Source organism: Heteronotia binoei, chromosome 20, assembly GCF_032191835.1.
Source record: "Heteronotia binoei isolate CCM8104 ecotype False Entrance Well chromosome 20, APGP_CSIRO_Hbin_v1, whole genome shotgun sequence".
Taxonomy (NCBI): Eukaryota; Metazoa; Chordata; class Lepidosauria; order Squamata; family Gekkonidae; genus Heteronotia; species Heteronotia binoei.
This window is the reverse complement of record NC_083242.1, coordinates 2,487,817-2,510,292: the sequence shown is the minus strand read 5'-3', so window position 1 is coordinate 2,510,292 and position 22,476 is coordinate 2,487,817. Positions and strand designations below refer to the sequence as shown.

Sequence of the window (22,476 nt, the reverse complement as noted above, 5' to 3'; positions counted from 1 at the left end):
CATTATTCCCTATGGAGACCGATTCCCATAGGACATAATGGAGAATTGATCTGCGGGTATTTGGGGGGGCTGTTTTTTTGAGGTAGATGCACCAAATTATCAGCATGGCATCCGGTGCCTCTCCTTAAAACACCCTCAAAGTTTCAAAAGGATTGGACCAGGGGGTCCAATTCTACGAGCCCCAGAAGGTGCCCTCCATTATTTCCAGTGGAGGAAAGGCCTTTAAAAGGTATGCAGTCCCTTTCAATGTGATGACCAGAACTCCCTTTGGAGTTCGGTTGGGCTTGTCACACCCTTGCTCCTGGCCCCACCCCCAAAGTCTCCTGGCCCGACCCCCAAAGTCTCCTGGCCCCACCCCCCAAAGTCTCCTGGCCCCACCCCCAAAGTCCCCAGATATTTCTTGAATTAGACTGGGCAACCCTAAGTGAGAGCAACTGCAAAGAGAAAATGCAGCCTTCAGAAGATGGCACGTGAATCAAAGCTGTTCAGCAGGCTGGGTGTGTGTGTGTGTGTGTGTGTGTATTTGACCCCAGCAGGAACAAGATTGTCTATATGCATGCAGCTGTGTGTGATGTTCGGGAAGAGAAGAAAGGGACAAAGAGATTCTTACTGCCGCTGGCATTAGGGTTTTGCTCTCCACTTTTAATTCTCTCCTTTACTTCAAAGAGCTCAGGATTATAGCCATGGCTTTCCCTTCCCACAAAGGAAGTCGGCCTGAGTTTCCCTGGTCTGCAAAGTCAGGATCACAACCCGGATCTCTCAATTCCTCGTTTTCTGCCAGCTCTTCTTATTCAGAGCGTCTTCACGAATTGCATAAGGACGGATCAGGGAACAGCAACAGCCCCATCTATTGTCTGTGACTGGAACGGCAAAATGACCCAAGCTATTGTGTAGAACAGGGGTGGCCAAAATGCTGAATGTAAGAGTCATATGGAATAAACGTCAGATGTTAGAGAGCCACAAGACATGAACATCAGATGTCTGAGAGGTGAGAAGGGAGGGAGGGAGGAAGAGAGGGAGAGAGGAAGAGAGGGAGGGGAGGGGGGAGGCAGGGAGGGGGAGGGAGGGAGGGTGGGAAGGGAGGAAGGGAGGGGGGAAGGAGCAGTGGAGGGAGGAAGGGAGGAAAATAGATGGGGAGAGATGGAAAGAAAGCAACTTGCTCTGCTTAGCAACCACTATGCCCACCTCCCCAGCAGGAGGGCAGCTGACGGAGGGAGGCAGGTTCCTTCCTGCCATTTCCTGTGGGCTCTTCCCCCCTCCTGGGCATTGCCTGGGCCAACTGTCACCCTCCTGTGCCAAGGAGCCAATGGCACGCTGCGGAAGCTCCCATAACCCCGCCTCTGCCCCACCCCCTCAGCCCTGTGGCGGAGGGGGCAGGGTTGGCCAGGTAGGTGGAGTGACAGGCTGGTAGCCCAACAGAAGGAGGAGGAGGTGCATGAGTCAAGCCCAACATGGATGGATGGATGAGAAGAACCGCCGAGATTAACAAACCAGTGACAGGAACCGCAGTGTTTCTCCTGTGTTTTATTTCAGTAATGCCCACAAACACGGTGAAACAATAAATAGCTAGAAATACTTCAAAATCTTACAAAGAGTCACAAACACACCACATCACATCTTGGAACGCACAAAGTGGCAAACTGGTCCGAGATGGCCAGCGAACCCACAATTCTCAGAAAAGCAAGAGTGGCGAGGATAACAACACAAGGAAGCGACACCGTGCAACGGACGCAAGGAGGGATCGGCTGGCCTCGACATTTTTTATCATAAAATAGATTTCACCATCCCACAATTCATAAAACTTCAGGTTAAGGAAAAAATATATATATTTCCAGTCCTTCTTTGAAAGGTTGCATCAAAGCACAAAAAATATATATGTACCAAACACTCTGGAACATGCAGGGAGGTGGGTCGGGGAGGTGCCGTGAGCCAACGTTTCACTGTTCAGAAAAGGCCATGTTCACCCAGCACCGAACCAACAGCCACGCTCCGGCATCACATATCAGTGCCTCTTTCCCACCACCGGGATGGCTGGACCCCAGATGAGAGGAAGCTAAACTGAAAGCAGTCTCCCTCCTGGAAGTGAATAAACAGGTGCTTTTATATTTCAGTGATACACACACAGGAGTTGCCTCTCTTTCCAGTTAGGGCCAAGCAATAGAGACCCAAAGCGTATGAAATGTGTAAAGGCAGAAAACACAAGGGTAGACCATCAAAAAATTCTCAAAATTTCACAATATAATCAAATGGACTCTTCATTTGAGATATGAGCAGTGTGGAAATCGGGTTCCATTTTTCAGCTGCATAACTTGATGGAGAATTGTTTCGAAACATCTTGTATACATGGGAAGGATGTATCGACCGTAGAAATTTCTCCGGGATGTCCCCTGCCTTCTTTTTGGACTTTTGGAGGTCTTTTGGACACTATTATACAAAGCAGCACAGAAGAATCTCTTGTGGACTTTATGTTTCTTATTGAAGAATGTGTCTTCAACTGTGATCTTTATTATTACTAGTATTTGAATTGCGACCACCGATTCTAGTACATCATCTGTATCTACTATGATCATGCTTCAGTAGATCGAGGTCTACCCATAACTTGTGAAATTTTGAGATTTTTTTTGATGGTCTATCCTCACGTTTTCTCTCTTTCCAGTTAGAGCAGTGAGGCAGACTGTGGGAGTAGGTCATCAAGGGCTGACGACTTCAAGCTGGGAAATTCCTAGAGATTGTGGGGTGGGACTTCCTTAGGGTATAATGCCATCGAATTGGCCCTTCAAAGCAGCTATTCTCATCAGGGGGATCTGGTCTCTGGCATTTGGAGATCAACCACAACACCAGGCCCCAACTAGAGGCTGGCAGCCTTAACAAAGCAGCCCATACAAAATGGCGTCCGTCGTCTACCCAACCTGCCCACCGAAGGACTTCAACATTCCCACAGAGCCATTACAGCATGGCAAAGGATTCTGGGAAATCCTGAAGGCTGGGGACAGCCAGAAGACCCATTCCTCTGGAAGCCATTTGCTAAAGAACTCTGGCAGGAACTGGCAAACTGGCCCACTGTTAACAGCTGATTTCCTCATTAAAGAACCCGAATAATTTGCCAAGGAAGTTCCCTGAAGGAACCCAGAATCTGCAGTAATGCTGAGTGAAAGCACTGTTCTCTAGAAAGCTCCAAGACTAAGAGAAGGCATGAACGGGGTCAGCAAAGAATCTCGCAGAAGCCGAAGTCCTTGACTGCAACAACTGGTGGGAGTTGTCCACGAACCAAGCACGGGGAATCACATCCTATCCCCAGAGCAATCCCTGTGTTTCTCACAATTACAAAAGCATTTCAAGTTATCAGCCATCATAAATAAAGTTCACACCAATGGAATGGGTTTTGTTCCATACAAAAAATAGCTTTTGTCCAAAACTGGCAAGGGGGTGGGGGCAGGTATCCAAGCAAGGGGTGACGAAACAAGCCATGGTTTACGTATCCTGAGAGTAACTTGGGACGGCTTCTGGTCAGTCTTTTACAAGTTCCACTTTGGCAGGGCTACCGATGGCCCCATCATCTTGTTCGCTAAGGTGCAAGGTGGCTGCAGACACCCCCTGAGCTTTGGCTGTGTAGATCGTGGGCTGCGTCTTGCATGTCTGCCCCGCTAAGGACAGCATTCTTCTCTGGCGCATGGAAACTTCCACCAATACGTCCTGAGTGGGTGGGAGGCTCCATGTGCGTGAAGACAGCAAAGTCTTTAGATGAGCAGATGGGCACAATCCAGACTTACACATGCAAGGTTCGCCTACTCAGGAGAATGCACTACAGCATCAATATTTAGTGCAAGCAGTACATGGAAGACCTCTCGGTATGTCTGAGCAAGATAGATGAGAGAGAGAGAGAGAGAGAGAGAGAGAGAGAGAGAGAGAGAGAGAGAGAGAATGATAGATGCATGGATGGATGGATAGATGGGCGGGCAAGCAGACAGACAGACAGATACACAGACAGACAGAAAGATAGATAATGGATGGATGGACAGATGATAGACGGACGGACGGACAGACAAACAAAGATAGATAATGGATGGATAGATAGATAGATAGATAGATAGATAGATAGATAGATAGATAGATAGATAGATAGATAGATAGATAGATAGATAGATAGATAGATAATGCATGGATGGATGGATGGACAGATGATAGACAGACAGATGGACAGACAGACAGATAGATAATGGATGCATGGATGGATGGGTGGATGGGTGGATGGATGGATGGATGGATGGATGGATGATAGACAGACGGATGGACAGACAGACAGATAGATAATGGATGGATGGATAATGGATGGATGGATGGATGGATGGATGGATGGATGGATGGATGATAGACAGACGGATGGACAGATGGACGGACAGATAGATGGACAGACAGACAGATAGATGATGCATGGATGAATGGACAGATGATAGACAGATGGACAGACAGACAGATAATGGATGGATGGATGGATGGATGGATAAATAGATAATGGATGGATGGATAGATAGATAGAGAGATAGATAATGCATGGATGGATGGATGGATAATGGATGGATGGACAGATGATAGATGGACAGACAGATAATGGATGGATGGATAGATAGATAAAGCATGGATGGATGGACAGATGATAGACGGATGGACAGACAGACAGATAGATAGATAATGCATGGATGGATGGATAGATAATGGATGGATGGATAGACAGACAGACAGACAGATAGATAATGGATGGATGGATGAACAGATGATAGATGGACAGATAATGGATGGATGGATAGATAGATAATGCATGGATGGATGGATGGATGGATGATGATAGATGATAGAAGACAGATAGATACCCACCCAACCCAACCCACTCAAGTTTTGTTGCCTCTAGTTTCCCATTTCAGCCCCTTTCAAATGTCATTGGCAACAGAGCTTCTCCCACAAACCCAGGGATTATCAAGTGAGACCCCTGGTCCATCAACGTCTATATTGTCTCCTCAGACTGGCAGCAGCTCTCCAGGGTCTCAGTCAGAGGTCTTTCCCTTCACCTAGGACTTGGTGCTCTTTAACTGGAAATGCTGGGGATTGAACTTGGGACCTTCTGCACGCTGAGCAGAGGCTCTACCACTGAGCCACAGCCTCTCCTCCCTCCCTCTCCTCCACAGTGCACCTGTGCACCCAAGTCAGTGCCCTGATTTCAAAGGTGCAAGATAATTTAGGCGACAAAAGGGTTGCAAAACCCTTGCCAGCTGGGAGGGAAAAATTCTGTGATTCCTGAAAATTCTACATGCAAATACTGGGCATTAGCTTTCAATGATACACTCTACACCTGGGGGCAACTCTTTTTTGGCAAAGATTCATAGTTCAGGAGAAATGAATATCTTTAAGAATTAAAACAATACATGCAAAGCAGGGAGAGAGGAACTGAATGGCTTGTAGGAATTTCATGGCATCCCTGGGTAGCTCTGCACATTTTTAATACTCTCTTCTACTCATGAGGACTAGTTACTTCTGAGTTTTTACTTAAACAAACCAAGAACAATGTACCAGAATTTTTCTGCCCAAACAGGAAGTTCCATGCATCACGAACACATGGGTTTCCAGGTATCAACTAGGATTCAAACAGTAAAAATTAGTTCTAGAGTGAATGTTTGAAAAAAGACAAGGGAGGGGGGGAGTTAACCTAAAACCTCAGTTTGGCACGCATCCATTTACGCTTCCTAAAAGTTCACCCTAAAACCCTAAACATAAAAAAACGCAGGGAAGGAACCGTTCTCCTTTTAAAAACACAACACCTTAGAAAAATATTATTGTTAAAAAAGGGTGTGCCGGAGGATGAGATTGCCGCGCTGATACAAAAATTCTTCCTCTTTTCTCAAGCAGTCCCTAAAAATATAAATTAACTCCCAACAGTTTAAAATTGGCAATAAAAGGCTTTCAAAGAGACAAGTGAGGGCAAAGACCAAACAAATGTATGTGGAGGAGGGAACAGGCAGGGAAAGAAACCCCTGAGAAGAAATAGACGGGGGATCCTCCCAGCTTTTCAATTCAATCCATTAGTCCTGTCTCTTCTTTCACAGGTGAGGGATGCAAAAGAACACGGATTGTCCAGCTTCACTTCCTCCGAGCAACTAAAAAAAATAACAATCTCAGGAGGCAAAGGAGAGGCGAGACTGAAGATTTCCCTTTGGCAAACCACAAAATTCCATTTCTCTAACCCTTGTTTCAGGGACACCCCTCTCTTGGCACATTAGGAAACGCCTCTGCCAGCAGTGATTTCTCAACCAAACAGAGCTCTCTGTTTGGTGAGTCTTAGTGCCAACAACACAGCACAACTGTGGCGTGCAGCCTTCCATTTTGCAGTGATAACAGCATGCCGGCGTGAGGGACGTGACTTCCAAAAGCCCATCAGGCGCGGAAACCCGAGTCTGCCCTAGGAACACATCTTCTAGGATCGACTGAGGAAGGCTAGGGTTACAAACAAGGACAAGGGTTGGCGCTGGAGACGGTCAGGTGAAAAGTGACGGCAAGGTTGCAAGGAGATACCAGGGTCTCACTCCAAGGCCCACTCCGCCAGCCACCGCTCACAAGTGGCCCGCTGCTCCTCCGTTTCCAAGCGTTCGGCCTGGCGTGGGATCTCGGGGCCCGGGTTTTCCAGCAAACCGTCCCGCCTCCCTCCCTCCGCTGTGTGGACGCTCAACTCTTTCAGCTCCTGGATCACCTCGTCCAGCTGACGCGTCACCCGCTGAGGGACCCAGTTACCGTCCAGGGTGGAGACGAAAGGGTCCGGGGCGCTGACTTCGATGAGCTCCTTGCTGGTGGGGATGCGGAGGTAAAAGGCGTGCAGCATCATACGGTAAGGGCCACCGTCTTGCTTATGGCTGTAAGTGAAGTCACCGACAATCGGGTGCCCGATGGCGCTGCAGTGGACGCGGAGCTGGTGCGTCCTTCCTGAGGAGGAAGAGAATGTCAGAGCTGGAGTGGGACCCACGGATGCTTGCACAACTAGCAGGTGCACAATGACACCTACTGAAATGCTTTGTCTGTTTTACAAGCCAGTTTGGAGTAGTGGTTAAGTGCACAGACTCTTATCTGGGAGAACCGGGTTTGATTCCTCACTCCTCCACTTGCACCTGCTGGAATGGCCTTGGGTCAGCCAGAGCCCTCTTATCTGCGAGAACCGGGCTTGATTCCCCACGCCTCCACTTGCACCTGCTGGAATGGCCTTGGGTCAGCCAGAGCTCTCTTATCTGGGAGAACCGGGTTTGATTCCCCCCTCTTCCACTTGCAGCTGCTGGAATGGCCTTGGGTCAGCCAGAGCTCTCTTATCTGGGAGAACTGGGTTTGATTCCCCACTCCTCCACTTGCAGCTGCTGGAATGGCCTTGGGTCAGCCAGAGCTCTCTTAGCTGGGAGAACCGGGTTTGATTCCCCACTCCTTCACTTGCACCTGCTGGAATGGCCTTGGGTCAGCCAGAGCTCTCTTAGCTGGGAGAACCGGGTTTGATTCCCTACTCCTCCACTTGCAGCTGCTGGAATGGCCTTGGGTCAGCCAGAGCTCTCTTATCTGGGAGAACCGGGATCGATTCCCCACTCCTCCACTTGCAGCTGCTGGAATGGCCTTGGGTCAGCCAGAGCTCCCTTATCTGGGAGAACCGCGTTTCATTCCCCACTCTTCCACTTGCAGCTGCTGGAATGGCCTTGGGTCAGCCAGAGCTCTTTTATCTGGGAGAACCGGGTTTGATTCCCCACTCCTCTACTTGCAGCTGCTGGAATGGCCTTGGGTCAGCCACAGCTCTCTTATCTGGGAGAACCGGGTTTGATTCCCCCTCCTCCACTTGCAGCTGCTGGAATGGCCTTGGGTCAGCCATAGCTCTCTTATCTGGGAGAACCGGGTTTGATTCCCCACTCCTCCACTTGCACCTGCTAGCATGGCCTTGGGTCAGCCAGAGCTCTCTTATCTGGGAGAACCGGGTTTGATTCCCCACTCCTTCACTTGCAGCTGCTGGAATGGCCTTGGGTCAGCCAGAGCTCTCTTATCTGGGAGAACCGGGTTTGATTCCCCACTCCTCCACTTGCAGCTGCTGGAATGGCCTTGGGTCAGCCAGAGCTCTCTTATCTGGGAGAACCGGGTTTGATTCCCCCCTCCTCCTCTTGCAGCTGCTGGAATGGCCTTGGGTCAGCCAGAGCTCCCTTATCTGGGAGAACCGGGTTTGATTCCCCACTCCTCCACTTGCAGCTGCTGGAATGGCCTTGGGTCAGCCATAGCTCTCTTATCTGGGAGAACCGGGTTGGATTCTCCACTCCTCCACTTGCAGCTGCTAGAATGGCCTTGGGTCAGCCACAGCTCTCTTATCTGGAAGAACCGGGTTTGATTCCCCACTTCTCCACTTGCACCTGCTGGAATGGCCTTGGGTCAGCTATAGCTCTCTTATCTGGGAGAATCGGGTTTGATTCCCCACTCCTCCACTTGCACCTGCTGGAATGGCCTTGGGTCAGCCAGAGCTCTCTTATCTGGGAGAACGGGGTTTGATTCTCCACTCCTCCACTTGCAGCTGCTGGAATGGCCTTGGGCAGCCAGAGCTCTCGCGGAGCTGTCATTGAAAGGGCTCTTTCAGCTCCACCTACCTCACAGGGTGTCTGTTGTGAGGGTGGGGGGAAGAAGAAGACTGCAGATTTATACCCCGCCCTTCTCTGCCACTCTGTGACCACTCTGAGATTCAGAGTATAGGGTGGGATATAAATCCAATATCTTCTGGGAGTCAGAAGCTCCCCTTTCAAGGACAACTCTGCAAGAGCTATGGATAGCCCAAGGCCATTCCAGCAGCTGCAAGTGGAGGAGTGGGGAATCAAACCCCGTTCTCCCAGATAAGAGTCCGCACACTTAACCACTACACTATACTGGCTCTCAACTACACCAAACTGGCTCTCAGAAACCACATTCCGGGAGTGAAATAAATTTCACACTGTGATCCTGCTCAGCTATCCAGGTGTAGGCCCCACTGCAAAAAGTAGGACTGATTCGTGTGTAAAGAGAAAAATGCTATTCTTTATTTTTATTTAGTATATTTATTTATTTATTCTTCAGGCACCAACCCTCCCCCACCCACAAGATCATTTATTTACTCCATTTATATCCAGTCTTCAGGGAACCAAGGCAGCTTACAGAGATCACCTCTCCTATCGTTTATCTTCACAACAACCCTGCAAGGTAGGCTAGATGCAGGATAAGAGAGGGCAGACGGCCATGGGAAAGCATGGATTGCCTGTTGACTACAGCCAAAGGCTCAAAACCACAGGAAAGGTATCAGCAATTAATGGAGGGGGGGGAGGTGTATTTTACCAGTAAGGGGCTGCAGGATCACTTTGGTCACAGGGTCTCCACTGTACAGCCCATGCTCCAATACGATCAGTTCCGACTGACAAGGCTTGGGGTTTTCACAACCTGTCAAGACAAATTTGGAAAGGACAATCATAGAGTTGGAAGGGACTCCAGAGTCATCTAGTCCAACCCCCTGCGCAATTCAGCAAACTCACAAACCCCTCCCCCTAAATTCATAGGATCCGCATCGCTGTCAGGGGGCCATCCAGCCTCTGTTGAAAAACCTCCAAGGAAGGAGAGCCCACCACCTCCCCAGGAGGAAGCCTGTTCCACTGAGGAACTGCTCTAAACTCACAAACACCTCCCCCTAAATTCACAGGATCTTCATTGCTGTCAGATGGCCACCTAGCCTCTGTTGAAAAACCTCCAAGGAAGGAGAGCCCACCACCTCCCGAGGAGGAAGCCTGTTCCACTGAGGAACTGCTCTAAACTCACAAACACCTCCCCCTAAATTCACAGGATCTTCATTGCTGTCAGATGGCCATCTAGCCTCTGTTGACAAACCACCAAGGAAGGAGAGCCCACCACCTCCCAAGGAGGAAGCCTGTTCCACTGAGGAACCGCTCTAACAGTCTGGGAGCCAGAATTTCAACCCACTGGTTCTGGTCCTACCTTCTGGGGCCACAGAAAACAATTCCACGCCATCCTCTCTCGGACAGCCCTTCAAGGACCTGAATAAGTCTATCAGAGAATGCTTTGCATGCACCCAGGTCTTTCCCCAGACATTTTTAAGCAACACCCCCCCCCCCCCCAGTGCACTTAACCACTACGCCAAACTGGCTCAATCTTCAAACTCAATTCTCAAACATGTTCTTAGTCTCTAAGCTGCAACCAGACTCAAATCTAAGCATAGATCAATGCCAGCCTAGTAAAGAACCCAGAAAGTCCTGCGGGGAGGGAAGTGGGGAGAGTCTTACCCTCTGTCCCCTCAATGCACATCATGTGAGTGAGCCCCTCCGTCGTATTCTTCCCAATGGCGTAACGGATGGTCGTTCTTGCCTCTTGGACATGGCCCCTCACCTGCCAGACAGAGGAGATATTTCTGCTGGAGTGGCTGGAAGTACGACCCAAAACGACAACCTCCTTTTCTCATTTGTCAAATGGGATCGCTCAGCATGATGCACGAACCACACGTCCGAAAAACCACTATGTACAAATGCAAACTGGTACGCGTTTTGGCCTCCCCGGCCCCTTTCCCTACATTTTTAAAAACTCTTTATTCAAAGGAAGTTTCTAGACCTCATGAAGGTTTGTAGGAGACAGAAGCTGCAAAGGAAGGCTGTCTATCACAGGCCTTCAACAACTCAGCAAATGAGCTCTCTGTGCCACGCTGTAGAGCTGTGCGGCCTCTCAAGACTAGGACAGATAAATCTCTTTGCTTCCACAGAGGCTGGAGAAATCCACTGCATTGTTTTGGACTTGGAAAGAGTACATCTGCAGCAGATTAAGCCTGTCTCCCGGGGGATTCTGGGAGAGATTCTGACATCTGCCAAGACTCTCTGTCCTCCTCGTCTCTCACGGCCAGTGAAGAGCTGTTCAAGGCATTCAGTCTGCTTTCCAAAAGGCCATTCTAGTTTCATGCTTGCAGGCCTGCATTCAGCACCAGGAGGCCGAAATGTTGGTTGTGAGAGGGCAGGAGAGCAGTTTTAATATATGACAGGGGCTGTTGGAGAACTGGGGCTGGGCGGAGACCCAACCTCTCTCTGTGACCTGTCTCTCTATCCGTCACTAGCCACGTTCCTCAAAAGTGTCCCTGAACGTCTAGAGAAAAAGTCCAGGAAGAAAGAAGTCCAGATGCCTTCGGACCAGTGTTCCCTCTGAGCTGAGCTGGTGTGAGCTAGCTCACAGACTTTTAGCCTTGGGCTCACGCATATTTTGTTTTCGCCAGGAAAAATGGACCCAGAGCACAATCACTGATGCAGCAGCTCACACCTTTAACGCCAGTAGCTCACAAAGTAGAATTTTTGCTCACAAGACTCTGCAGCTTGGAGGGAACATTGCTTCAGTTTGGTGTAATGGTTAAGTGTGCAGACTCTTATCTGGGAGAACCGGGTTTGATTCCCCACTCCTCCACTTGCACCTGCTAGCATGGCCTTGGGTCAGCCATAGCTCTGGCAGAGGTTGTCCTTGAAAGGGCAGCTGCTGTGAGAGCCCTCTCCAGCCCCACCCACCTCACAGGGTGTCTGTTGTGGGGGAGGAAGGTAAAGGAGATTGTGGGCCGCTCTGAGACTCTTCAGAGTGGAGGGCGGGATAGAAATCCAATATCTTCTATCTTCTTCTGTCTTCTTCAGACTCAGAATTACGGAGTTGGAAAGGACCTCCAGGGTCATCTAGTCCACCTTGCTGCACAATGTAGGAAATTCACAAATACATCTCCTATACACACACATCTCCAGTGGCCCCTGCTCCAAGCCCAGAAGATGGCAAAACCCCCTCCAGGATCTCTGGCCAAGCTGGCCTGGGGAAAAATTGCTGTCTGACCCCACAGTGGCGATCAGCATTTCCTTGGGTATGCAAGAAAGGGCCACAAGAACTAAGCCCTGATGCAGCCCTTTCTGCCCTCCCACTCACAATCTTCCTATTGCACAAAATCAGCATTGCTGTCCGATGGCCATCTAGCCTCTGCTTGAAAACCTCCAAGGAAGGAGAGCCCACCACCTCCCAAGGAAGCCTGTTCCACTGAGGAACCTCTCTAAACTCACAAACACTTCCCCCTAAGTTCACAGGATCCTCATTGCTGCCAGATGGCCATCTAGCCTCTGTTGAAACATCTCCAAGGAAGGAGAGCCCACCACCTCCCGAGGAGGAAGCCTGTTCCACTGAGGAACCGCTCTAACTCATAGAATCATAGAGTTGGAAGGGACCTCCAGGGTCATCGAGTCCAACCCCCTGCACAATGCAGGAAACTCACAAACACCTCCCCCTAAATTCACAGGATCTTCATCGCTGTTATATGGCCATCTAGCCTCTGTTTAAAAACCTCCAAGGAAGGAGAGCCCACCACCTCCCAAGGAAGCCTGTTCCACTGAGGAACCGCTCTAACTGTCAGGAAGTTCTTCCTAATGTTTAGCTGGAAACGTCCACATGTCCAAAACCAGAGATCTATTCTGAGAGACACGGCAGCCATTTCTAGTCACAGCGGGGGGGGGGGGGTGGGCAGAGATGTTTGACGGGATTCAGAGAGACGTTGCAAAGACGCACCATCAAACAGAGTAACAAAAGACCTTCCAGGCAGGCTGAAAAATACCAAACTGTGGGGAGCGGGGGGAGGGGGGGGGAAGAAGCACGTTGCCTTCAGCTGCCAGGGAGAAGGAAAGAGGACTGGGCTGGTTGTATTTTAACAGACTCCGTAGCTGCACAACGGAGAGTTGCCAGGGCTTACCAGGGCGAGGTAGGCCTTGGTCACCATCCGTTCCTTGAAGCACTTGTAGGCGTTGCCTGCAGCTGCTTTGTTGAGTGCAACGCAAAGAGCCCCACTGGTGGAGAAGTCCAGCTGGTGGCAGAAGCTGCAGGACAGGAAGAGAGAGAGATTTGGGTAACCCACAGGTCTCCCCAGATGCCTGCCAGAGACTCTCCAACACCGTCACTCACCGGAAGCCATAGTAGGTGTCCGGGTCAGCCAGTTCCGGGAACCGGTACCTGAGTTGGCTCTGCAGGGTGAGCTTTTCATACCACATCTTGCTGTCGATGCGGACGTCCCAGTGCTTGTTGACCACAATGAAGTCCGAGCTTTGGTACAAGATGGACAGGTTGTCGAGGCTCACGGGCTCCATCGCTGCAGACCCTGTGAGGGAGGGAGAAAGGCGGGGCTTAGTTTTCAAAAGGACTGGGGCCTAGGTAGGACTCGCACTCGCCTCTGTTGTAAGGAGGCCTTTGGGCTAAGATATTTGGGGGCAGACTGGCTAACGTGATTCTGCGAGAACAGGAAAGTGCTCTGCACAAGCTCAGGAGCACAGCTAATACTTCACACAGAAAAAGAGCCCTGCTAGGTCAGACCACGGAGGGTCCATCTAGTCCAGCCTCCTGTCTCACACAGGGGCCAGCCAGTTCCTCTGGAGGCCAACAACAGGGCAGAGAGGCTGAGGCCTTCCCCAATAAGAACACCAGAAGAACCCTGCTGGATCAGACCAGTGAGGGTCCATCTAGCCCAGCCTCTTGTCTCACACAGTGGCCAGCCAGTTCCTCTGAAGGGCCAGCAACAGGGCAGAGAGACTGTGGCCTTCTCTTGAAAGGAACCTCAGAAGAGCCCTGCTGGGTCAGATCAGTGATGGTCCATCTAGTCCAGCCTCCTGTCTCACACAGTGGCCAACCAGTTCCTCTGAAGGGCCAACAACAGGGCAGAGAGGCTGAGGCCTTCTCTTGAAAGGAACCTGAGAAGAGAACTGCTGGGTCAGACCAGTGATGGTCCATCTAGTCCAGCCTCCTGTCTCACACAGTGGCCAGCCAGTTCCTCTGAAGGGCCAACAACAGGGCAGAGAGACTGAGGCCTTCTCTTGAAAGGAACCTCAGAAGAGCCCTGCTGGGTCAGACCAGTGATGGTCCATCTAGTCCAGCCTCCTGTCTCACACAGTGGCCAGCCAGTTCCTCTGAAGGGCCAGCAACAGGGCAGAGAGACTGAGGCCTTCTCTTGAAAGGAACCTCAGAAGAGCCCTGCTGGGTCAGACCAGTGATGGTCCATCTAGTCCAGCCTCCTGTCTCACACAGTGGCCAGCCAGTTCCTCTGAAGGGCCAGCAACAGGGCAGAGAGACTGAGGCCTTCTCTTGAAAGGAACCTCAGAAGAGCCCTGCTGGGTCAGACCAGTGATGGTCCATCTAGTCCAGCCTCCTGTCTCACACAGGGGCCAACCAGTTCCTCTGAAGGGCCAGCAACAGGGCAGAGAGGCTGAGGCCTTCCCCTGAGAAGAACCTCAGAAGAGCCCTGCTGGGTCAGACCAGGGAGGGTCCATCCAGTCCAGCCTCCTGTCTCACCCACTGGCCAACCAGGTCCTCTGTGACTGAGCTCCTATCAGAGAAATGCAGCCTTCAAACCACAGAGGCGTTAGGTGTGTGACAGAAAGAGGGATTACGCTGAAAGGATCACTGAGAACTGCTCAGGCATCAGACACATTTTAAATGAGGGCAGAGGGGTTAAGGGATTATGCTAAGGAACAGGGAGTCCTGTGTTCAAATCTCACTTCTACCATGAACTCATTAGAAGAGCCGGACCAACTCGATTTTCAGGAGTAAAAGCTTGTGAGAGTCAAAACTCCCAACCTGTATCTGTCAGACCCTCTTTTTTACAACAGACCAACATGGCTACGCTCTGAAACTATTTTCACAAACTCGTTAGGGATCCCTAAACCTTCAGTACAATATACTAGACTATCTCATTAGCCGGTCATGACCAATAATAAGAATAATAATTATTATTATTGTATGATACTATGTGTAGTATAGCCAGGAGATCCTAAGCTGGTCTGGCATTCAGAAGTTCCAGCTTGTTTTGTGTGATGCACCACTAGATGGTGAGCTAGACTTATTTTGGGAAGGCTGAGCGAGCCCTGGGAAAGCTGTGACTGGCCCAAGGTCACCCCGCTGGCTGCATGTGGAGGAATAGGGAATCACACCCGGTTCTCCAGATTAGAGTCTGCCGCTCTTAACAACTACATTAAATAGGCACCTCTGCCATGACAATGTTGATGACAACCGCTAAGGTAGACCAGTGAAGACGGGACTGAAAAAGAGCTAGGTTAACCACTATTTTATAATGTGTGCCAAGGGTGGATGCAAAGCACAAACGCCGGGAAAGTTGGGTTGTCTGTTCCTTTGCAAAACGCATTTCAAACAATCCCACGGGAAGCAAAGGGATGAAAAAGCAGAGCCGCCTCCTCATTTCTGCAGCTGGCAAAACACAATCCTGGGCAATACTGACTTGGAAGCGCCACTGGAGCCAAGAAGCCTTAGTCCTGAATAAACAGGGCAGTGAGGGGGGCAGACACCTGGGGAGGGATGCTGAGCCCGGCCTGCCTGTCTCCTTCTGGCATCTGATTGGCCAGGCTGCCAACGGGATGCCGAAATGGCTGGACCATCATCCGATGACGCAAGCCGGCGCGTGCAAAAAGTATCCGGACACCCGGAAGGGCGACTCTCTGGAGTGAACCCTCCAGGTTACTTCTGTTGTTGACTTTCCAAACCATTTTCTCCCCAACCGTGGCGGGGGGGGGGTCCTAACTAGGATTGCCAACCCCCCGGAGGGAGGGGCCTGGGGATCTCCCGGAATTACAATTGACCCTCAAAACGACAGAGATTCGTTGTCCTGCAAAAAGCGGCTGCTTTGGAAGGTGGAGTCTATGGCACTGGACCCCCCTGCGGTCCCGCCTCCAAATCTCCAGGAATTTCCCAACCTGGAGCTGGCAACATTGCTGCTAAGCACTCCCCGCCCACCCCCGGCGACCACCTCCCTTCAGGAGAGCGCCACCACAGCCCCTCGCCCCCTGCCCGTTGCAAAATGGATCAGGACCATCCAAGCAGGCAACCGCGTTGTGCAAAGAAGGGACAGCTCTTCCTTGCGCATTTGCAACACGAGGCCGCCATTCCCATCGCATGCATGCAGCATGCAGCATGCATGTCCCTCTCCCCTCCGGACCCACCTGCAACTTCGTGCAAGGGATCATCAGCCCGGCCCGGGAAGCCATGGGAAGAGGGGCGCGCGTGCCCGCCCGGCGCCAGGCTCCGGCGAGAAAGCGAGAGGCAGGCGCGCGCCCGCAGGCAGCCAATCAGAGCCCCCGCCGGGAGCGCGCGCTCACCCGGAACAGGAACAGGCGTGCGCGCGCGGGACCTTTAGCGCGCGCTGATTTGCAATCTGCAAGACAGAAGGGACTTGCTGTCAGCTCGCAGTTACAGCTGCAATTAAAAAAAGAAAAGAAATTAAATTGCATTGTGAATTTTTGGGTAGGTTTTTTTTTTGCTCGACTGCCAGCTGCGAAGAGAAAGGAGCGCTTTCTTCCCCCCTCCTGCTCTTTCTGCAGTGTGCAGATCGAAAGAAATCTCCGATGGAAGAAGAGGAGCCCGAGCTGTACGGCATTGAAGATGAGTTCGACGAGCAGTTTGCAGACGAGCTGGAAGTCCTGGCTGAGATGGAAGGTAGCGGTGCCAACCTCCGTCCCCCCTGGAGAAAATGGGTGGGCTCTGGGGCGCTGTATTCCTCTGAGGCCACTCCCCTTCCCAAATTCTCCCCCCCCCCAAAAAAAGCCCTAGAATTTCCCGGCCTGAAGTGGCAACCCCTCTGGAAGACGAGAGGTGGGCTCAGCCTTGTGTGGAGTTGCCAACTTCCAGTTGGTAGCAAGAAAATAAAGCACAAACTTCCGTGATGACCAGCCTCAGACACTAAAGAAACAATAGCAATATTATCAAAAGCTTAGTGTGTTCTATGTAGCAAAAAGCAAAAAGACACAACTCAATAATTTAGGAAACAGAACATCCCAAAGCAGCCATCAGAAATCCAGTCCAGTTTTTAAAGCAGTCCAATGCTGTTTCCTTGATGAAAGGTCTGATGTAGCCCTGGAGAAGAAGGATGAGTGATGTGCTATTGCCTTGTATCTGAAATTGATTACTTGATGCTTGAAGAAAGCCAGTTTGGTGTAGTGGTTAAGTGTGCGGACTCTTACCTGGGAGAACCGGGTTTGATTCCCCACTCCTCCACTTGCACCTGCTGGAATGGCCTTGGGTCAGCCACAGCTCTGGCAGAGGTTGTCCTTGAAAGGGCAGCTGCTGTGGGAGCCCTCTCAGCCCCACCCACTTCACAGGGTGTCTGTTGTGGGGGAGGAAGGTAAAGGAGATTGTAGGCCATTCTGAGACTCTTTGGAGTGGAGGGCGGGATATAAATCCAATGTCTTCTTATTTTCTTCATCTGAATGGAAACTCCATGGACACAGGCAGCCTACCTTTGAACATCCAGGCTGATGGGGACAACTACGGAGGTGAAGCTTTGGCCTCCAGGCAATACTTGCAGCCCTTCCAGGGGAATCTGGTTGTCCACTGTGCAAAAAAAAAAAGCAAGTTCTCTTTTGCATTTTGTTTGAAATTTCCCCCCGCTTCCATTTCTGCAGGGAAACGACGGTCATCCCCCTCCTATAAAGTCTCTGAATTCCGAAACCAAAAGAAAAGGACGTTTGAAGAGGCTCTCACAGCCGGGGATCTAGCTCCGGTCTGCCAGCCGTGCCGGGAAAAGGAATCAGACAGCCAAGACCTCCCTGAGGAACCAGAAGGTCTCCCCACATTCAGTGGGGCCGAGGACAGCTCTGGGGATCTGCTGCTCCAAGTGACAGAGGCGGCTCAGAGTAGGTTTGCGAACCATGCGTTTCTGGCAACACTTCTGTCTCCTCTGAATGTGCTAAATTCAGGGGTGGGTCCAGAGGAGGGCGACGAAGATGGGGAGGGGTCTGGAGACCAAGTCCTATGAGGAAAGGTTGAAGGAGCTGGGCATGTGTAGCCTGGAGAGGAGGCGGCTGAGAGGTGATATAATCACCATCTTCAAGGACTTGAAGGGCTGTCTTAGAGAGGATGGGTGGAATTGTTTTCTGTGGCCCCAGAAGGTAGGACCAGAACCAATGGGTTGAAATTAAATTAAAAGAGTTTCCAGCTCAATATTAGGAAGCACTTCCTGACCGTTAGAGCAGTTCCTCAGTGGAACAGGCGTCCTCGGGAGCTGGTGGGCTCTCTTTCCTTGGAGGTTTTTAATCAGAGGCTAGATGGCCATCTGACAGCAATGAAGATCCTGTGAATTTAGGGGGAGGCGTTTGTGAGTTTCCTGCATTGTGCAGGGGGTTGGACTAGATGACCCTGGAGGTACCTTCCAATGCTATGATTCTATGAATTCTAGCAGGAGCTCCTTTGCATATTAGGCCGCGTACCCCTGATGTAGCCAATCCTCCAAGTAAGAGCCTTGTAAGCTCTTGGAGGATTGGCTACATCAGGGGTGTGTGCCCTAATATGCAAAGGAGCTCCTGCTAGAATTCCACCCCCGTCTTTATTTATATCTCTCCTTTCCCCTCCGCATGATTTCCATCCTTCTCTTCTCTTCCACGTGATCCTCAGCACAGCCTTGTGAGATAGCTTAGGCTGAGAGCATGTGGCTGGCTTCCAAGTCAGAGCAAGGATTTGAATTTGGATCCTAGCCCTGCACTTTAACCGCAACACCACGCTGGCTCTAAAAGCTAAATGATACCTGGGTTTTGACCGCTGTGTGACACAGAGTTTTGGACTGGTTGGGCCATTGGCCTGCTCCTAAACGTCTTCTCTTAGGGTCTTATGTGTGACAGTGATGATCTGTCTTCTTGGTGCTTGCCGGGGGGAGGGGCAAGAGCAGGAGGACTTCTGGAGTTCTTGCCCTGCTGGTGGAACTCTGATGGCTCCTGGGTTTTGGCCACTGTGTGACACAGAGTGCTGTACTGGATGGGCCATTGGTTTGATCCAACAGGGCTTCTCTTCTGTTCTGGTGCAGTGATGTTCTGACTTCTTGGGGTGCAACAGTGGGAGGTCTTCTAGAGTTCTGGCCCTGCTGGTGGACCTTCAGAGGGCCCCTGGGTTTTGACCACAGTGTGACACAGAGTGTGGGACTGGATGGGCCACTGGCCTGATCCAGCATGGTTTCTCTTATGCTCTTATGTCTGGGGCAGTGATGCTCTGTCTTCTTGCTGCTTGGGGGGCAATAGTGGGAGGGCTTCTGGAGTTCTGGCCCTGCTGGTGGACCTCCTGATGGCGTTTGGGTTTTTTTGGCCACTGAGTGATGCAGAATGTTGGACTGGATAGGCCACTGGCCTGTTCCAACATGGCTTCTCTTCTGTTCTTATCTCTGCAAGTGCAAGTTTGCCTTGGTGCAGAATAGAGATGGCCAGTTTTGCCAGTGGGTGCCCACCTTAAGTTCCCATTTGCACAAAAGCCTCGGGTATCTGTGTGTTGTGCGTTTACTTACCAGGTGTGGTGGAGTCCTCTGCACCATCGGGAGGGGCTAACAGCCTTCTGAGGGCTTGCGTGATCACTTAATCCAGAAACTGTGGATCAAGGCCCTTAGGTCCCTCTGTGGGCCAGGGGTGGAATTCTAGCAGGAGTTCCTTTGCATATTAGGCCACACACCCCTGATGTAGCCAATCCTTCAAGAGCTTACAAAAAAGAGCCTTGTAAGCTCTTGGAGGATTGGCTACAACAGGGGCGTGTGGCCTTATGTGCAAAGAAGCTCCTGCTGGAATTCCACCCCTGCTGTGAGCTATTCACTTCCCTTCTCTCCCTTGCCCCCTTGAATATGTTTGGGTGATCTTAGGGGCAGTTCTCTTGGCACCCAAAGGGCAAAAGTTTATTGTGGTGGATGCACTTTTGGGGCAGTTGTGTCTGACCATGCAACCTGTGGGACACAAAAGCTTAGAAATGTATTAATTCACTGTGACTGCTGATAGCTTTCTTTCCTCCAATACTTTGGGTGCTTTTCTAGTTGTATCCAAGGCACAAGCAGCACCCTGGGAAATGTAGTCTCCAACATGCCTTCTGTTGGGACTTCCTTTCCCAGAGTGCACCTTTGCATCTGGGATAATACTGAGATGGTGGCTCAGATTCTTGGCCAAGCGCAAAGTAATGCACATTGGGGCCAAGAATCCCAGCTACAAATACAAGTTGGTGAGTTGTGAACTGGCAGAGACTGACCAAGGGAGAGATCTTGGGGTCGTGGTAGATAACTCACTGAAAATGTCAAGACAATGTGCGATTGCAATTTAAAAAGGCCAACGCCATGCTGGGAGTTATTAGGAAGGGAATTGAAAACAAATCAGCCAAGTATCATAATGCCCCTGTATAAATTGATGGTGGTCTCATTTGGAATACTGTGTAAAATTCTGGTCACCGCACCTCAAAAAGGATATTATAGCATTGGAAAAAGTTCAGAAAAGGGCAACTAGAAGGATTAAAGGTTTGGAACATTTTCCCTATGAAGAAAGGTTAAAACGCTTGGGGCTCTTTAGCTTGGAGAAACGTCGACTGCGGGGTGACATGATAGAGGTTTACAAGATTATACACGGGATGGAGAAAGTAGAGAAAGAAGTCCTTTTCTCCCTTTCTTACAACACAAGAACTCATGGGCATTCAATGAAATTGCTGAGCAGTCGGGTTAAAACGGATAAAAGGAAGTACCGGTACTTCTTCACCCAAAGGGCGATTAACATGTGGAATTCACTGCCACAGCTTCAAGAGGGGGTTAGATAAAAATATGGAGCAGAGGTCCATCAGTGGCTATTAGCCACAGTGTGTGTGTGTGTATATATATAATTTTTTTGGGCACTGTGTGACACAGAGTGTTGGACTGAATGGGCCACTGGCCTGATCCAACATGGCTTCTCTTATGTTCTTTATTATTTATTTATTACTTTAAATATCTATCCCGCCCTCTCCGCAAGCCAGCTCATGTTCTTATTCTATCCAAGAAAATCCCTGAACTGCAATGCTTGCTTCTGGGTTCTGAGCCTCCAGTGCTCGTTTTTGGAGCTCAGGAACTGTAGCAAAAAGATTCCCTGAAGGTTTGGTGTCTATCTTCCCGTTGAGCCCCTTGAGGAGAACTTACCCCTTGGTTCCAACAGCTCCCAGGCCAAAGCGGCGGCGGCTTGAAGCCGTGAAGAAGCTGAACTTTGGAGCAGAAGAGGGGACAGCCCTTGAAGACTTACCCAAGGATGGAATTGTCTTGCCGCTTTCACCAGGAGACTGTTCTAAACTCCAGGAAGCAAGGTGAGCCATTGGGAGGGAAGGGCACATAATTCCCGCCACTCACCTCTGAAAATCTCAGGATTAGCCATGCTGGCATCCTTGAGCAGTATTTTTGGCTGAGAGCCTAAAATAAAACAAGGCAAGGAGCAAAACTTACAGCATCACCCCTGGTTGCAAAGGATCAGAGAATCTTTAATCTTCCCCAGTGTTCAACCAAACCGCAGAGGGTCTCCCCCCTCTGTGGTTCTCCAAATATCATGGGTCAGGCTCAGTCCTGTGCGGCAGGGACAGATTGGAGCGGGGTGGCCAAACTGTGGCTCAGGAGCCACGTGTGACTTTTCCACATATATTGTGTGGCTCTTGAAGCCCCCCCCACCCTGTCAGTCGGCTTAGAGAAAGCATTTGTCTCTTTAAATCACTTATTCAAGGCAAGCCAGCCGACGGCTTGCAGAATGCATTTAGAGTTAATGTTGTTTTCTTTCCACATCTCTCTCCCTCAACCTCCCCATTTATTTGCTCCTTCCTTCCTTCCTTCCTTCCTTCCTTCCTTCCTTCCTTCCTTCCTTCCTTCCTTCCTTCCTTCCTTCCTTCCTTCCTTCCTTCCTTCCTTCCTTCCTTCCTTCCTCTCAAACATCTGACATAGATTCTTTGTGGCTCTTACGTTAAGCAAGTTTGGCCACCTCTGGACTGGAGCGACCTTGCCAGTAAACCCACAGACGTTCCTTGCCTGCTGAAGAGCACCCTGTTGCCAGAACATCTTACGAAATGGAGGTGTCCTTTGTTAGATCCAGTGGAGAAGAATTCTCCTTGTGCTTTTCTGGGCTTTCTCTTGAAGGACTCCGAGGCGTAAGATCCTGGACGGCCTGGGCGTGAGCGATGTGCAGCCACTGCCGATGACGCCACGAGAGGCGAGCAGAAAGGTGCTGAAGCGCCCGCCCGTCCTGGAGGACTATGTCAACGTGACCTCGACTGACGGCACCCGGGTCTTCATGGCCCTGAGGGAGGATTGCTCCAGGACAGGAACGCAGGTAGGGTTGGGGCAGGGGGGAACCTCAGCTCTCCCAAAGCATGCTGGGGTGTCTCTGGGTGGAGATCTCTTCTTATCCCAGCCTGGCGGAAGGAGCCCCGGTCTATGCTCCGTCTAAGAGAAAGCCAGTTTGGTGTAGTGGTTAAGTGTGTGGACTCTTATCTGGGAGAACCGGGTTTGATTCCCCACTCCTCCACTTGCAGCTGTTGGAATGGCCTTGAGTCAGCCATAGCTATCGCAGGAGTTGTCCTTGAATGGGCAGCTGCTGTGAGAGCTCTCTCAGCCCCACCCACCTCACAGGATGTCTGTTGTGGGAGAGGGGGAGGTAA

The 22,476-nt window shown here is 50.6% G+C and overlaps 2 protein-coding genes across 2 annotated transcripts in view; one reads left to right on the top strand and one right to left on the bottom strand.

The window, feature by feature from the left end:
• Positions 1–5,480: 5,480 nt before the first annotated feature.
• RPUSD1 (RNA pseudouridine synthase domain containing 1) lies at positions 5,481–16,099 on the bottom strand. The gene is made up of 6 exons (XM_060260669.1): positions 16,026–16,099; positions 12,988–13,180; positions 12,779–12,902; positions 10,314–10,416; positions 9,358–9,459; positions 5,481–6,966 (listed from the first exon to the last, which is right to left on the bottom strand). Exons 2-6 carry the CDS (start codon positions 13,167–13,169, stop codon positions 6,569–6,571), a joined length of 909 nt encoding a protein of 302 aa, XP_060116652.1. The 5' UTR covers positions 13,170–13,180; positions 16,026–16,099; the 3' UTR covers positions 5,481–6,568.
• A 114-nt stretch (positions 16,100–16,213) lies between these two features.
• Positions 16,214–22,476, top strand: part of CHTF18 (chromosome transmission fidelity factor 18) — a 37,536-nt gene continuing 31,273 nt past the window's right edge. The window contains exons 1-4 of the mRNA XM_060260892.1: positions 16,214–16,518; positions 17,484–17,714; positions 20,997–21,141; positions 21,956–22,148. Coding sequence (XP_060116875.1) covers positions 16,428–16,518; positions 17,484–17,714; positions 20,997–21,141; positions 21,956–22,148 — 660 coding nt within the window. The 5' untranslated portion in view covers positions 16,214–16,427. The remainder of the gene's footprint in view (positions 16,519–17,483; positions 17,715–20,996; positions 21,142–21,955; positions 22,149–22,476) is intronic.